Below are 17842 nucleotides of genomic sequence, written 5' to 3' on the forward strand. Positions count from 1 at the left end.
AGAGGCAAAATTACAGAACAGGAACAAATTTGACAAGGAGATAAATTGTTGAGAAGGTGCAGTTTGAAAATAGGCTGCGTTGACCTGGGGGTTGCATAACCCTCTTCCACTCAATCCCCCCCCCCAAAAAAAAAAAGAGACTCAGTGCTTTTCTGTGGAAGAAGCAGTTCAACAGGACATTGTTGACATAATGGTTAAGAAATTCACTCCTAGTGGAATTCTGCGCAATTATGCAATGCAGAATTTTCACAGAATTCCCCAGGCATGCAGAAACACCTGTGTTCTGTGCAGAGTTACTCCCTATCTGGGTCAGAATTGCAATCGCTGCTGGCGACATCTTCAGGAGCCTGTGTGGGCTCTATAGGCTTCCCTCTTACTGTGTTCCTGTCATTTATGATGTCTTTCAGGCAGGACTGTGATAGAGGGAAGCCGGCAGAAGGTTGTCTCAGGAATTGGCGTCGCTGGGATACTGCTGGATTGGGGATAATGTGGACAATAAGGGGAGAGTCGGAAGTGCTGGCTGGGGAGGATTGGGGTGTAGGAAGTGCTGGCTGGGGGAGGGGCGCAGGGACGCGAGAGGTGTGCTGGCTGGTAGGGGGCGCCTAGGGGAGTGAGAGGCACTGGCTAGGGTGTGGAAGATCCTGCACACCCTAGAGGCATAAACATAAAGAACAGATCCTAGATGGGGACTGAGCATAGAGATAAGAACACTGAAGAAATGCTGGGCATGGAGAAGGACAGACATGGAGAAGAATGCTTGATGAGGTGAAAAAGCATTGACACAGGGGCATTGCTTGAAAAGGGGTGCTTTTGATTGTGGGATGATGGATTCAGGAGAATGGAGATGAACATGGGAGAAGCTCAGGATAGAGACAGGAAGTTTGCTGTGCTTTGAGCCCCAGCAGCCATCCACTTCACAGTGCACAGTTGTAAGTGTCTCGGATGCTCAGACTACCTTTTTATCTGTGCATCCAGACATCACTTCGCTGGTCACTGAGCAATGGGAGAATCTAGAAGTCTCCCTGAAGGTGTCAAAAACTATGTCCATACTTTACCCTATGGCTCCAGAGTTTCAGCAGCTGTTCAGTCAGACAAAGATGGAGTCCATGGTGGCTCAAGTGACTTAAGCATACCTCCCTCTCTAGCGAGTGGGGAGTGATATCAAATAATGCAAAAGATCACAAGGTAGACATGGTTCTTAAGAAACAATTTGAAGCACTGGTTTTGGGGATCAAAGCTGCAGTGGCAGTCTGTTTGTGGCACGTGCCTGCCACACTAGGTTAAGTCGGAGTCCTACCGAGGAGGACGACATCTACTCCCCAGCTGGTATTGGAAGGGGCAGATTATGTGGCAGATGCTCTATATGACATCAAAGTCATGAGCAAGGTTTCTGCATATGCTGTTTTGATCCAGGATGCTCTGGATCAAAGAGTGGATGCCAGTGTGGTAGATCGCTGCCTTAAATCTCTGCCAAACAGCAGACTTTGCCGACCCATTGGAGGAGGCAGTCATTTTTTGTTCCTCAAGATGTTTCCATCAGTACTATACAGGTTCTTTACCTCTGAGATCTTATCGAGGATCCAGACAGAGATTTAACACCTTTAGACACCAGCAATCCTCAGGGTCTCGCTTCGGCACATCCTCCAAGAAACCACAATAATGCCAGGTTATCAGCCACACCCTATGCACATTGGTGGGAGACTGTTGGCATTCTTGAGGTAGTGGGAACAAATTTTCTTGAGCTGCTGGATCCTGGATCTTCTTCGAGAGGGCCACAAGATCGAGTTCTATTGCACTCCTTCAGATTTGTTCGATCCACCAGCTGACCGGTTGGCTGGAAAAAGAGGCCATGGTCTGAGCAACAGTGTAAAGTCTATTGGATATTTTAAACCATAGAACCAGTTCCCAAAGAAGAATTGGGTTCTGGCAGATACTCTATTTACTTCATAGTGCCCAAGAAAGGCACAGAAGACTGGACACCGATCCTAGACCTAAAGTCTGTGAATGTGGCACCAAGAATATCGCACTTCTGCATGGCGACAGTTCGATCAATCATTGCAGTGCAGTGTTCTCCCCAGAAATTTTTTCCAGCCGGGTGGCATGAAAAAGTAGCTGGGCGGGATGGGAAAATTTGGTGGTGGGGAAAATTAAGGGCTCCTTTCCCTAGCAACAGCAGCAGATGAATCCAGAGACGAATGGGATAGCTCACATTTACCAGCAGGTGGAGATAGAGAAACTGATTAACAGGTGTTCTTATTGGCTGGCACTCCTCCTGTCTCATCAGTATGCTCTATCTCCCAGCAGGGGAAAGTCGCTATTCCAATTGCTCCTGGATTCTGACTATGGCTGGAAATTCTATTTCTCCTGTTGAGATTCTTTCTCTTCAGTGAGACAGGGGTGTCCGGCTGAACGGTGCCGGCTTTAGAGGTTACACTTGGGCCCCCCCTTGTCCCTGCCTCACCCTCCCTCCAATGATAGAGGGTCTGCCCTGGTCCCTATTTTTTCTTCTTTCCCATTAAAAAAAAAAAAAAAGGGGACTACACAGCTGAATTTTTGCCCTGCTCGTGCTGGGCAGCCGGTGTTACCGGCGTCTACCGGCACTATTCAGTAGACTGTGAGTATGTGTTTTAGTCTACTGGTCTCTGAACTTTGTGGTTGTGTGAGAGCTGTGGGTTCTTGACTATGGCAATTTTGTTTTGTGGTGGAATGTGTTTTATATGAGGTTGCTTCAGTAAGGTGGCCTCTGTATTCCCGCGCATAAGTAAGGAGAGCTTCTTTTCTTGCCCTGGCGCTTGTGCTGTGGGGTTGGTAGTTTCTGGGACATTGTTTTCTTGATGCTGCCACGGCCCGTGGGGAAATGCAACTGTGTGGCTCTCGATATGGCCGCGGGGATGTGAGGACGGTTCCGGGTGTGTTATACATTATCTGAACTGGAGCTGAATCTTTCTGTAGCGCGGGTGGTGCGAGCTTGTGCTCCCCTGCTGTTGGGAGCCATGCGCCTTTTCCCCTTTCCTCCCCGAGGTGTGTTTTGCAATGTTTATTGCAATTTGTGGAGAATGCGGCTGCACTGTTATATTTATGCCTGTATATATTTATATTTATATATATACGCTTCGGCTATGGGCTCCGAGTCTGTTGTGAGCGGCAATGTTCTCGGAGCCGGCCTGTTTTGGCGCGAAACAGTCCACGCTTGGGTCGCCAGCACCGCATTACTCGGGGAGTTATTCTAGGCGGCTGACCTTCTCAGCGCGGGCCTCGACGTCTGCTTTGCGGGGCGGTGTGCTTCTGTTTTGGCTATGAGTTCCCGGTCTGTTTTGTACAGCGCTGTTGGGGGAGCCAGCCGGTTTTGATTCTGGTGGGAAAGTGCCCGCGCTTGGGCCCCCAGCGCCGCGGGGTTCAATGACTCATGTCCTGCAGCTGACTTTTAAGCGTGTACCGCGGCTTCTTTTTGTTTCGGGGTTGGATCGTCAGCCCTGTTGGAAACAGCTTTGCCCCGTATTGCAGTGCTCAAGTTTGCTGTGGTGTTTATTCCACATGCTTCTCTTACCAAAAAAAAAAAAAAAAAATGCAGCTGGTTGTTCTTGGGGGCTGTCCATTTATATCCCTAGGCACTTACACATTAAGTTTCTGCCCTGGGTTTGGCTGCCTACGCTTGGTTGTGCTACCTTATGGGTTGGCAAACAGCACGGTGGAGTAGGTGTCAAGGGCGTGCCAGTGTATCATTCGAGTGGTTCATTGCTTCACTCGGGGTTCCGATAATGTGCAGCGATGTTGGAGGTTTCCTTAGGCCTTCTGCCTATGTGCTGCGTCCGCCTGCTTGTGCTCTAGACATGTTTCTTCAGGGTAGTATGCAGGAATTCCGATTTGGGGGTCTCTCTTGAGGCCTGATGGTTCTTTTCTTCTTGCTGTGGGCCAGCTTGTCTGTGAAAACCTGGTTGGCGCAAGGGTTGTGTGCTGGGTTAGTAACAAGAAGCTGAGGGTTCAAGCCCCAGCTAAGGAGTAGAGCTGATATGGCTCCAAAAGAAGAGGCGGAGGGTTCAAGTCTATTTAAAAAAAAAAAAAAAGCTAGACGGCCTTCCGCTCTAGAAGCATGGTCTAAGTGGCTGCTGATCCCTAAGGGCGAGAACCTCTGCTTGCGAGTTCGTAGGGTAGCTGGCACTGTATGCCCAATGAATTCTCCCCTTAAGCTCTCTTTTGGAGTGGAAACCTGGTCTGTTTTCGGCCAGGTACAGCTCGTTTCTCTGGAGAGGCGTATGCTGCTTCTGGATTACGCCTGGTGCGCCTTGTCTTTCCTTTGCTTGCGTAAAGTTCAGGCAGGTTGCTGAATGACCTCATGCTCCCTTTCACATCGCAAGACGGTGTTCTTTTTCCAGGTTTACAGTTTTCTCATGAAGGAGTAGTCGCTTTACTGTCAGGTCAGGGAGCTGTGGACATTTTTCAGGATGCTTGCACCTTTGCATCCTCCTCACGTTTCCAGTTCGTTCATGGAGTCTCTCTGTTTTGCGTTTCTCTTTGAAGTGTTGCTGGTCCTCGGGACAGTTCTTGTAGTTCTTAGGGTACCACTTAATAGTGGGTGGCCAAGACGGGGGCTTTGGGCAGGCTGGATTCCATTCTGCTGCATTAGTTTCTCAGGGTTACCCATTTCTGCAGTCAACCTGGGAATATATTTACATTTTCTCTATGGACTCCGAATCGGCACTAGGTTTGCCTGCCTCTCTTGGAGCAGCGCTTTCGGTTTTGGCACATTCCATTTCACCTACCCAAGGGTTCATTGGCACTGCCAGGCGATTTATCTGATTTCTGCTTGACTGCCTGCTTGATTCGGACGACTTCCAGTCGGGTCTTTTGACTGACACGAAGCGGGTGGTATCTTTTCCTCAGTTCTTTACATACGCATCTTCAAATTTGCAGTGCTCTTTTCTCCTATAATATTTATAGGTATATCGGGTTGATGCTGTTATTCTTATAGGAGAGACATTGTTTCTTTCCAGAGACTTGAGCGTGGGGTCTCGATCTCAGATTGGCGTTCTTCGCTTACCATGGCTAAGAGTATGGGGTTCTGTACAGGTTCTAGCATCCATATTGCTGACCCCTCTGGGAACCTCGGCTTGCTTTCCCTTCTAACGCTACAGCAGCCGCTTTTGTTCCGGTGGTTCCCGGTATCTCTGGGCTCCTATTAGTTGCTATGCTTCTCCTGCATAGCTCTGTATGATTTGGTGGCTCAGCAAGATTGTCTTTCCAGGGCATGCCTCGGTCTTTGCTGGACTAGCTCATGACCACCGACCATTCCGGACTGTCGGGTTGGGGGGCTCGGTGGCTTCCATCCTCAGCTTCAGGAGTCTGGTCTTCAGAGGCGACTAAGTACTGGTTCCTTCTTCTACTCTTGAGCATGGTCAGGCTTCCTTTCTGGAGCTTCAGACCATTCTTCCGGAATGCCGCTGAGGGCCCTTTCAGTCAGTATTATGATGGGGGTATTTCTCTACAGCTTGGGCAGTAGGTGATGTACTCAGTTGCCAGGTACAGTGGTTGTTCTACTTCGATGGGTGGACCCTCATCTTTCTATTCTGTTGGCAGATCATTTTACGGGTTAGGAAAAGAGTTTGGTTAGTCTTTCTCTCTGCGAAATCTGAGCATGGCCCATTTATTGGATGTTACAGTGTACAGCACTGTGTATGCTCTAGAAGTGTAGACGTTAGTTATAGTGATATCTTCTACATCCTGGATGTTGGGAATTTTGGCTCAGGCGTTCCACTTTTTTGTGGAAGTAAGATCTCCTGGAACTTGACCTCATGGCCTCGTCTCACAATTCCATGCTTCCTAGCTTCTTCGGCGGACACAGGAAGTGGGAGTTAGAGGGGGTAACAGTGTGGCTTCTTTCTCACCTCTGGTTTCTCTTTTTCAGTGTTTTCCCCTGGCTGATGATGGCTTGGATTTGCCATCTCAAGCTCGCTTTCCGGGCACAGTATTTGTAGAATCTCTGGCTTGGCTGCGCCATCCTTGCTATGTGGATCTGATGAGCCTTTCGACAGCCGGACTAAGAAGTTTCCTAGTATCTCCGACTTTGCTCTCCTTGGGTGAGATCAACATGGATATGCATACTACTTTGGTATTACGACCTAGCTTTTGAGCAGTCTTGACTGGCGTGTGAGGGTTATGCGAAGCAGGTTGTTTCTTCTCTTATCCAGGCGCTACAGACGTCTTCTCCTGTGGCTTCTGCTTCCTTTTGGAGGTTTTTCCTTTCTTGGATACTTCTCAACAGTTGCACCCTTCCTGAGTTCCTTTTTGGCACAGGTGTATTGCCGATGGCGTAGCGTTCAATTCCCTTCAGCTTCAAGTGCCATTCTTGGCTTGTTACAGGAACTAGGTATATGGCCCTTCGCTGACTTCTCAGCTTCCTGTAGTTCAGTTCCTAAACAGAAGTGCGGTATATTCATGCGCCTCTTAGAAAGCCCGGTTTGGAGTAATTCATTCACGTACTTCTTCTAAGTTACCGATGGCTTCATTTTAGCCTTGTCCTTTGGGACTCTAAAGAGCTGTGCGGTTGACCATGGGATTCCTTGTGGCCATGGCTTCAGCTTTGCAGTTGCGATGTTGCAGGCCTTGTTCAACGGGGATTCCTATTCCTTATTTCCGTCATATGGGGTGTCAGTTTGGATGGTACCACTATTTCTTTCTAGGGGGGTGTCATCCTTTCTTTTACGTCATGCTCGCTTTTCCTTCCTTCTTCCTGGGAGGAGATAGTGGGAGTAGTACTTTTATTCACTGCATTTTTTGAAACGTATGTAGCGTTCTCCGCGAGCTCGGTTTCTAACAACTGTTAGTTGTTTATATCTCCTTTTTGGGATTCTTCAAGGGACGCCTCAGGCGTATGGCGGCATCCGATGCCTACCTCGCTCAATGGGTCCAGGAGGTCATTCTTTATACTTGCCTGCTGGCAGGGGAGCGGGTGGCGATTGAACTTCATGACCATTCCGCTGGAGCGATGGCTACTTCTTGGGCTCGGCCTTGGAGGATATTTGTCTCGCGGCTAACTAGTCTTCCGAGAGTGCCTTCTCTCCGCGTTTCTGCATGGATGTGTGGGCACATGCGATAGGGGCTTTTTGGTGCTTCGGTTGTTGCGGAGGCGGTATTTGCTTCCCACCCAGATTGAGGATTGCTTTGCTACATCCCATTGGTCTCTGGATTCATCTGCTGCTGTTGCTAGGGAAGGTAAAATTATGTCTTACCTGTTAATTTTCTTTCCCTTAGACGCAGCAGATGAATCCAGAGCCCCACCCTTTCTAATATTTGGTTGTCGGTTTTTTCGTGTGCGACTTTTAGTGATTGGTTGTTGTTAATGGTTGTATTCTGTAGCGTTGCTGTTTCCGATGTGTTCTGGGAAAGAAGTTTTTTACATGCTATGCCTATTGATGGTTAAATGTACTTGGGCAAGGAGCTATACTGATGAGACAGGAGGAGTGCCAGCCAATAAGAACACCTGTTAATCAGTTTCTCTATCTCCACCTGCTGGTAAATGTGAGCTATCCCATTGGTCTCTGGATTCATCTGCTGCGTCTAAGGGAAAGAAAATTAACAGGTAAGACATAATTTTACCTTTATGAAGGTGCATTAGGGCCTTAATGTGCGGAATTGCGTACGCTAAAATGCTGTGCGTGCTAGCCGCTACAGTCTCCTCTTGAGCAGGCGGTAGTTTTTTGGCTAGCGCATGCTAATCCGGTGCGTGCGCTAAAAACGCTAGTGCACTTTCGTAAAAGGAGCCCTAAATGTGCATTATTTTTATTAGTTTATTATTATTATTTTCCAATGCTCAATATGACTTCCTTTTTTAAGGTTTGACACTTAGGCGGTGTTCCAGTAGCATTTAAGCCACCTTTGAAAAAAAGTAATGCAGATCCTCTTATTCCAAATAACTACCGTACTTGAAAGAGTAGTATTCAACCAACTTCAAACTCATGTTGAATCAGTTAAAGCTTTGCATCCCCAGCAATCTGGGTTTTGTTTAAGACATAGCACAGAGACTGTAGTTCCTGCCTTAGGGCTCATTATAAAAAGCTGCGATAGCAATTCTGTCACAGCAAATGCATTGAAGCCCATAGGAATTGAATTGACTTTGGTGCATTTGCCATGGGAGAATTGCTACTATAGCTTTGTAAAAGAGGCCCTTACTGAGTGAATTCCATAGTCACCTAGACCAGTGCTTCTCAACATTTTCAAGCCCCCTAAGTCTAACAATACCAACCAAGTACCCCAGCCCAAGCTCCGCCCTGACCCACCCCCATTATAATAGTACTAATTGTAATGCAATTTCTGCCATTCATTTTTCATGTAATCCCACTGCTAACAATACTTCTTTCAGAGATGCTTACGTAATTATGTTTAGGGTCCTCAGAGGGCCACCACACACTCAAATCATTTCATTGTGTGGGGCTTTATGCTCCCATTCGTCACTGGGCCCATATTCCTTACTTTAACTTTTTAGGGTAATTTTAAATATAAATACTAAAAGTACTTAGCTTTAGGTTGAACGTTAGTCGGGGGGGTAGAAATATCCGCCAACATGTTTCGCCCATACAACTCAGGGCTTTATCAAGACTCCCTCACCCGTTCGTTATCTTTAGTAATCTTTTTACTGCCACCATCACGTGGCATCACGTGACGTGATGGTGGCAGTAAAAAGATTACTAAAGATAACGAACGGGTGAGGGAGTCTTGATAAAGCCCTGAGTTGTATGGGCGAAACATGTTGGCGGATATTTCTACCCCCCCGACTAACGTTCAACCTAAAGCTAAGTACTTTTAGTATTTATATTTAAAATTACCCTAAAAAGTTAAAGTAAGGAATATGGGCCCAGTGACGAATGGGAGCATAAAGCCCCACACAATGAAATGATTTGAGTGTGTGGTGGCCCTCTGAGGACCCTAAACATAATTACGTAAGCATCTCTGAAAGAAGTATTGTTAGCAGTGGGATTACGTCCTATTGTGTCTGAGAGTATATACGAATATTCTTCTTTCATATTCAGTAGTAGAGTGCCTAGTGATTCATTCATTTTTCATGTACACAAAATATCTTATTCATAATGGTAATCACAAAATTAAAAAAACACAAAGCACACTGTATGTAGAGAAAATGTTAATTATAATTAATATTTGTTTTGTTTTTCAAAGAAGTCAAGGCAGATGAATTTAAAATATACAATGTCACCTCAGTAACAACTAAAGAAAAATAGACAAATATAGTGCAAAATATGACAGCAGATTATAAATTCTCAAAACTGACATATTTTGATCACTAAATTGAAAATAAAATCATTTTCCCTACCCTTGTTGTCTGGTGATTTAATTAGTTTCTGGTTGGACTTCCTTCTGACTGTGCATCCAACATTTTTTTTTTCTTTCTGCCTCCTGCATGCTTCCTCTCTGGACTGCATTCCCTTCCCCAACCAACATCTCTCTCTGCCCCTCCATGAGTCCAACTTTTCTTCCTCTCTCTTCCACCCCTATTGGCAACATGTATCCCTCTCTCTCCCTCCTGTTATGATCTTGCATCTCTGTTCTTCCTCAGGGTCTCTCCCCCTCTGTCTCTTTTGTCTGCCTCTCCCATAGTCCAGCATCTGCTTCCTATCTTTCCCATTTGGTCCAGGCTCTCTCTCTCTCTCTTTCTTCTGCTTACAACCCCCCCCTTTCTTCCTCAGGGTCTCTCCCCCTCTGTCTCTTCTGTCTGCACCTCCCATAGTCCAGCATCTGCCTCCTGTCTTTCCCCTTTGGTCCAGGCTCTCTCTCTCTCTCTCTCTCTCTGTCTTCTGCTTATACCCCTCCTCCCCATGTTCAGCATTTGTTCTCCTTTTTTCTAGGTCTTTCTCTGCCTCTCTCTCCTTCCTTCCTCCTTCCCTCTCTGGTCCAGAATCTTTCCACTTCTCTGCAGTCTCTTTCTCTCTCTTCCCACTATACATTCTTCAGGCCGTATGGTTTGTACATCTATCTCAAGAAGAGAACCTGGCTTTTAAGTTTCCTTACAGTGGTAACTCTGGGGGAATTCTTAGCCTCCCTAGATCTGACAGATGCATACCTCCATATTTCCATTTTCCTGGACCATAAGAAGTATTTGTTCAAATGGTTGGAAGCTCATCTTTGGGCGCTCTCTGCAGCCCACATAGCGGGAATGAAAAACGTACAGGCCGACTTTCTCAGCTGGCAGACTCTAGACCCAAGGGAGTAGTCACTATCCCAAAGAGTGTTCAACCTCATTGTCCAGTGTTGGGAAAGCCTGGCGATGGACTTCATTGCTTCAGCAAGAACGCAAAGGTAAATTGTTTCTATGGCTGAAGGGATGAATTGGGAAGTGCAGAGTTGAACACGTTAGTTCAGCCCTGACTGGAAGAGAGGCTTCTATATGTGTTTCCACTGTGGCTCATGGTGGGCTGGGTTATCAGTAGAATTGCAAATCATACAGGATTTGTGATCCTGGTAGCTCCAGATTGGTCTTGCTGGCCTTGGTATGTGGATCTAGTGCATCTCAAACGATACAGATGCATCAAACTACAGATTTCACACAGGGTTCATCAGGTCCAGTTCCCATGGAGAACCTGGAGTACTTTGTTCTTATGGCATGGCTCTTGAGTGCACGGCCTTAACCTGTAAGGGTTATTAGGCCACACAGGCAGCGAAACTTGACCACCAACTGTTCAATCTACTGATCACGACACTAGACTACAAAACTTTCAGAAAAGAAATAAAAACCCTGCTATTCAAGAACTCCATCAAGACAAACTAACTCCGCAGGAAGCATTTCAGTCCCCCGAAGTAACCCGCTCAAATAATAATAATAATAATAATAATTTTATTTCTTATATACTGCTATACCATAAGTTCAAAGCGGTTTACAACAAGTTACATACAATGAGAGTAAGAGATGTTTACAACAAGAAGTAAGAGATGTTTATGTAACTCTTCTGGAAATGTCCAGATAACCTCTTATGTAATCTGCCTTGAACCGCAAGGTAATGGCGGAATAAAAGTCACTAATGTAATGTAGTCATTTTCACTCTTTGAGCGAAAAAAGCCTTTGACGTTTGTGGCTTACGCTGAGGCTTGGAGAGCTTTCCAGCTCTGGTGATCCTGGCATTTCTGGAAGGTGGAACAACCCCCAACACCAGGCTACAGATATAAAGGTGACCATTTTGTTTTTGATGGGTTATTAAAGAAATGACAATTTTGCATGAGGTAAAACTCTTTATAGTTTATAAATCTTTCCTTTTGGCCAAGTCTTAATAATAATATTGTAATTTATAGCTAAAGAGACATATGATCAAGAAACTGTTTTATTTTACTTTTGTGATTATGATAAACATACCGAGGGCCTCAAAATAGTACCTGTCGGACCACAAGTTTGAGACCACTGGGCTAAATTAAGAGGCACTTAAAAGTCCTTAAGTGTTTATATAGCATTAGGATGAAAAGTACAAAAGTAAAATAAAATATTTGAATTATTTTGCACTTATAATACTTCATGGCTGTTTAAAAGTCTTTGTTCTCTTCTGTATCCTCTGCATGCTAGTTCCCACATTCTCTCCTCTTCCACTCTACTCCTCAACACTGTCCCCATATGCTTTTTAATACCCAATTACATTTTTTTGCACTGTGTTTCTCCATAGTCTCCTTTTCTATTTTTCTTACTTTAGAAACCATACCAACTCTACTACTTTAGCCCTGGCTTATTTCAGGTAGTGAGGCTTTGGAAACTCATGTTCTCTAGCCACTGCCATGCTTATTTGTTTTCTGCTTCTGAGTACATAAAAGTGTTGATATCACAAAAGGGCAAATCAAATACTATGCATGTGTTTAACATAAGATCCACTAAAACTCAGTTAAAGCTTTAGAAAGCTAGGCTTAACCTGACTGTTGCCCAAGTAACAGAACTTTGTACAGGCAGATGGGAGACACGCACATGATTCTGAAATGTTACTGCTAGTGCTGGGGCCACTAAGGACTGGAGCTGCAGCAATAACTTTGGGAAGAAGGTAGTCCCAACTGTTGCAGAAGAGCAACAACCTTTAGTTGGTTTAAGAATGTACATGCATTAGGGCTCAGAAAGGAGCTAATGTCCTTGTTCCTTGGCTAGAGGACTGCTAAAGTGGCCAAGTTAGATGGGTGTGAAGGAAGAAGACGTGGTAAGGAATTAGCCTTGTTGGCACTTTTTATTTGAATTGGATGCTTGGAGAATCTAAAATAATCAGGTACAGGGTCTGTTGTGCCATACATTGAGATTAGTTTCTATTGCAGCATATCATACCTAGCAAGTAAAAATAGTTGTAATATAGAAGCTTGAAAACAATGCATTTTACTGTTGCTAGGCCACTACCAGAGGATGACCATCTTGAAGGAGACTTCCTAGCATCAACTGGAGACAGCCATTCAGGTAAGAGCTATACGTAACAAAGTAGATGACATTGGATAAAGGCCTGAATGGTCCAGACAGTCTGCCCAGTAGTCACATCTGTTATCAATTCATAAAAGAAACTATATGATGGCCTCCTGGCCACTCAAGCAGCCAAACTAGACAACCAAATCGCCAATCTACTGACGGCATCCCTCGACTACAAGACTTTTAGAAAAGAAATAAAGACCATACTCTTCAAGAAAAGTCTGAAAAAAGAAATAATACCGCAAGTCTCAAACTCCACCTCTCACTAAAGCCAACTACCCCAAACAAATAACCTTACCCATTTCTTACTCTTTTTGAAAATGACCAATTTTTTTTTTTTTGTAAGTTCTTGTTGTAATACATCTTGGATAATTCTTTTGTAATCCGCCTTGAACTGCAAGGTAATGGCGGAATAGAAATCCCTAATGTAATGTAATGTAATAAAACCAACAATAAACATGGCATAAAATGCATATTCTTGATCTTGATCTTTCTTTGCTATTTTTGGGACACATAGCATAGAAGTCATGTGACCTTAATTCCTTACAACTGAGGTTGCCATCAAAGCACCATTCAACACATCAACATCCATGAATTCAATTAAGTTTGTGTTGTTTTGTTTTATACCATCCTTCCTAATTAAAGTTCCCTCTGTGTTCATCCCACACCTTTTTTGAATTCATCACTATTTTCATTTCCACCATCTCCTCTGAGAGGGCATAGCAAGCATTGACCACCTTCTCCATTAAAAAACTTATTTCCTGACTTAAAGCATAAGTCTACCATTCCCACAACCTCCATTCATGTCCTCTAATTTTACCATTTTCCCCATCTCTAGAAAATATTTTGTTTGTATTTTCAAGTATTTAAACATCAGTATTGTATCTTTCCTATTCTTCCTTTACTCTAGGGCAAGGGTCAGTAATTTTTTTAATCAAAGAGCCATTTTATCCTAAATGTTTGACCCAAGAGAAGGGGGTTTGAGATATGATTTTTTAATGTAATATGGGTATATATGTATTTTAACACAAAAACAAAACTTCAAGTACTTACAGAATATTAAAAAATAAATAAAAATATTTCCCTCTCCTCCCATGCACCATCTCTCCTTCCCCTCCACCCTTGTGTCCATTTCTCCCTCTCTCACCACTCTTATCTCTCCTGCAACATATTTCCTCCCCCAACCCCATTCGCAAATATTATGCTCTTTATCCCAGGTCAAGCAGGCAGCATATTCTCACTGATGGGTGACTTCACCACAGAGCCCCGGTACGGACACTTCAAGAGCCTGAAAAAGCTCTTGACACCCGCACCGCGCATGTGTGAGTGCCTTTCCCCCCCGAGGGAGGCACGCAGTCCCTCAGTTCTTTAGTTTCCGCGGAGCTAAGAGGTTGCGTTTTCAATGGCTGTTGAAAAGTTTTCTTTCGCTGCCTTCCCGCTCTCGCGGTTTCCTGACTTTTTGTCAGTTTCTTTTTCTATTGTTTTTCTAAGTTCATCTACTAAAAAAAAAAAATTAAACCTTTCATTTTATTTTTTCTTTTCATTGTGGGTTAGGCCTTTTGAGGCCTTATGGATTACTATTTTCTTTTCTCCCCTCTACATGGTTCTTGTCCCGGGCTGGTTTTTCCTGCCCATTCTTCATCCACACAGTTGTTTTGTGGGGGAACTTGTCTTCACCGACATCCCCCTATTATTTTAGCAATTTCTGGGCCTCGACCTTGTCGGTTTTTTCTTCCCTTGCTTTTTTCTTCTTCAGCACATTTTCATGTGCTTTCTCCAGAAACTGTTTCCAGTTGACAACGCCATCCATCCGGCACCAGTTGACGCTGGTGATCCGATACCCAGAGTCCTTCCGACATCGATTTCCAGCTGCACCGTCGATGATGTTTCTCTTTTTGGTAAGTTGGTTTTCTCCTTTCAGTTTCAGGTTATTGTAACAGCTTGGTTTACCAGTAAGTCAAGTCCTGCTCACCTTTTTTCAGTACTCTCTCGGGCTCTGCTTCGATGTAGATGACTGTCTTGATATAGGCATGTTCATCTTGGAAGCGTGGAGCGACACTGATGGGGCCAATCATGAGACAAGGGTACCGGTGTTCTTTTCTTTCTTCTATTCTGGAGCCACATCTATGGTACCAGTCATTGACCAAGGGTACCGGTGTTCTTTTCTTCTATTCTGCAGCCACACCCATGGTACCGGTCCTCGACTAAGGGTACCAGTGTTTTTTTTCTTTTCTTTTCTTCTGCAGTCCCAATGGTACCGGTGTTCTTTTCTTCCTGCTCTAGAACACTCAATCTATGAGTTCTCCTCTGGTGCCTCACTGTACCCAATTAGATCACTCTTTTCAGGATTTACTCTGGTTTGTGATCGAACAGATATATGAGGATTATCAGGGGGATAAGTTATCATTGTTGCAGCGGAGGGAACAATACTGGATCTTTGAACTCCAGGCTTTAGTTCCTACTGGACACAATGAATATATTGAATGGCAGCATACTTTTTAACTGTCATTATTCTTTTCCACCAGCAGGGGTCCCCATCCCTGTTGTTCTAATGACTAGATTCTTCACTTGGAGCCTGTGCGGGGAGATGTGTTTCTTTCTCCCCCATGGTTCATGCAGTCATGTGATATGTCAACTGAGTGACTTTTCTTGTGTCTGCAGTTTAAATTGGAGGCGTTCATTCCGGACAAGCGCCATTTTCTGCTTTGCCAAATTGCTGTGCCTGATGATCTGGGGGTTACAGCGCAGCCCAGCTGTTCCTGAAGAAGGGGGTGTTCACCCCCGAAACGGAGTCCCGTTGGATGAATTTGTTACTTGCTGGCTGTATCATCCACAGAGAAGCTAAGTACTGCTTAGTTGGATCTGGACGTTTGAACCTTGTGCTTTGGCCCCCCTGTATAAGGGGTAGAGACAATTTTATTGAATTGTAGAGTATGTTTTTGATTTATTTTTTGCACTTTCAGCACTATTTGTGTGCACATTTATCACAAAAATTGCACGGAGAGAGCCCGGGGATGTTTCACAGTTAACACCCTTTTGGGTGTAAGCCAGTGACAGCCATCACTTCTGGGAGCTCCCGGAGGGAGGCTGTGTGACTGAGGGCTCTCCCAATCTCTTGAAACCATATTATTGGGCTGTCTTAATTACAGCAGTGTAATCATTTTTTGACTTGTCTCTCCCTCTTATCCAGTTCTACTTCTTGGGGTTTGGGAGTTTTGTTTTTTTCATTCTTTTGAACAACAGGCATTCTCCTGTTTCTGTTCTGCCATGGATCAAACTACATTCTTGCACTCATCAGTGGTCTTTTGTTTTCCAGTGGTACCAGACAAGGGCTTGTCTCTCCACGCATGTATATCTTTGCTCTCCTCTAGTCTCTACGAAGGTCCCCTTTTTTCCTTGTTACCTCCTTGCATGGTCTTCCTGCTTGCTGCATCTTTTTTATGCCTGGGAAGTTTCTATACCCATTCTTCAGCCTCGGGGTCTATCGCCTGCCAGGCATCGGATCTTTCCTCATTTTTGTAATGATATTTTAAGACCTCATGATTTTCATCATCTACTCTGCCCTCAAATCCTCCTTCCTTGCACAGTCCATTCCAGGGTTTTACACTACATATAATTGAGCAAGGAGTCTAGGGTTCTCTCCTGTTATCTCAGGAGACCCTGTTTTTGTGACCTTGGAGGTGATTGGTCATCTGCTCTTGCTGATGAGAAGCTGAATTTCGTAGCAGCCAATTTCAGCAGGATTCTTTAATCCTTTTACTCCAGGAATTTTCTTTGTCTGACAACGGTTATTTTTCTCCTGGCTTAGGCGAGCATATTTTTCTCTCGCTTCTTCTCTTGTTGACCTTTTTTCATCAAGCTCACGAGTGCTGTTGATGCATGGTGACCCAGTCAACATGGGTTCTTCCTTCTTCGTCCACTCAATTTTTAGGGAGCTCTCTCTTCCTCTCATTTTCCTGCTCGGTTCACTCCGACTCGGGAATCTTTGTTCTCTTCTTTGGTTTTTTCTTGGGCTGCGTCTGTTTTATTTATGTCTTTCTCAGCCTTTTTGTTGCCCTCTGCCAGGACACTAGCCACTTGCCTTTGTTGATATCAAATGTGGTTTCAGTTTTTTCCTGGTGTCTTTTTATCTGCCTGTTTCCACCTTCCTACCGGTGGTATTTTTTCTTTGTTGCTTCTAGTCTCGAGTCTATAGCTCTCCGACTTCTTTTTCATGCTATTGCTTTTTTTTCTCTTGATCTCTCAAGGAGCACCTTCTTTTTGATTACTCCTCTGGTTCCCAGGATCATGACATATGTTTTCATGCCTGTAACCACATCTCATTCCTTCTTCTATCCACTGGACTATTCATGTGGTTCTTTCCTGGTCGTTGATGCTCCCATTTGTAACATTGGCGTCAGCTCCACTTGAGTTTCTTTCCTGGGAAATGTTTTTTCTTTATGTCTCTCATCTCTTCCAGGGGTAATGGTGAATTTCATGCCCTGCTAGCAGCTTCATCCTTATCAGTCTTTCATCCAGTCAGGGTGATTCTGTGTTCAGGTCTACAGTATTTTCTACTGTTTTCATTTCGCTCAGTCAGTTCTTTTGTCTGTGTTGTTTCCTGCATCTCGTTTTTCCTACGAGGAGCTGGGTTTTCTTTGTTTTTGTCCTTTATGCGTTTTTTTTTCTCCTCCTTGTTACTCAGGTCAGAGCCACAGTGATTTTATCCAAACTTTTTCTTTTTGATTCACCTCTAGTTGGATATCCTATATTCACAAGAATGATCTTTTGGCTGATTGCTTTTATCTCATTCTCTTTTACTCCGAATAGCTTGGCATGGGGATATCGTCTCCCAGTCCTTCAATTCAAGTTCTGGCAGCCTTTTCTTGTTTTCCCTTCGGTTACATTACTGAGGAACTCTGTACAGCTGCCTCATGGTCCTCAGTTCATTTCTTCACTTCTCCCTTTGTCTGTTTTTTTCTCCAGAAGGGATGGGCACTTCAGCCATTATGTTTTCAATTGTATTTTCTTTGGCCAACTCTCCCACCATCCCATCTCTGTTAGCTTAGAGGTCACCCATCAGTGAGAATATGCTGTCTGCTTGTCCTGGGATAAAGCACAGTTACTTACCGTAATAGGTGTTATCCAGGGACAGCAGGCAGATATTCTCACAACCCACCCACCTACCTCCCCGGGTTGGATTCTTAGCTGGCTTATCTTAACTGAGGGACCGCGTGTCTCCATCGGGCGGGAAGGCACTCGTGCATGTGCAGTGCGGGTGTCGAGAGCTTTTTCAAGCTCTTGAAGTGTCCGTTCCAGAGCTTCGTGATGACATCACCCATCAGTGAGAATATCTGCCTGCTGTCCCTGGATAACAGTTACGGTAAGTAACTGTGCTTTCTTGCTTTAACAGGTCAACGACAATTCCTACTGCTGTGT

The 17842-nt window shown here is 44.6% G+C and overlaps 1 protein-coding gene across 3 annotated transcripts in view; it reads left to right on the top strand.

Moving 5' to 3' along the window:
* The window catches only part of BNIP2 (BCL2 interacting protein 2), a 119503-nt gene that overhangs the window by 14943 nt on the left and 86718 nt on the right, over positions 1-17842 (top strand). For all 3 annotated transcript variants that reach the window (XM_033920298.1, XM_033920299.1, XM_033920296.1), the window contains exon 3: positions 12354-12418. In XM_033920298.1, coding sequence (XP_033776189.1) covers positions 12354-12418 — 65 coding nt within the window. The remainder of the gene's footprint in view (positions 1-12353; positions 12419-17842) is intronic.

The sequence above is a fragment of the Geotrypetes seraphini genome, chromosome 14, assembly GCF_902459505.1.
Source record: "Geotrypetes seraphini chromosome 14, aGeoSer1.1, whole genome shotgun sequence".
In the NCBI taxonomy this organism is placed as follows: Eukaryota; Metazoa; Chordata; class Amphibia; order Gymnophiona; family Dermophiidae; genus Geotrypetes; species Geotrypetes seraphini.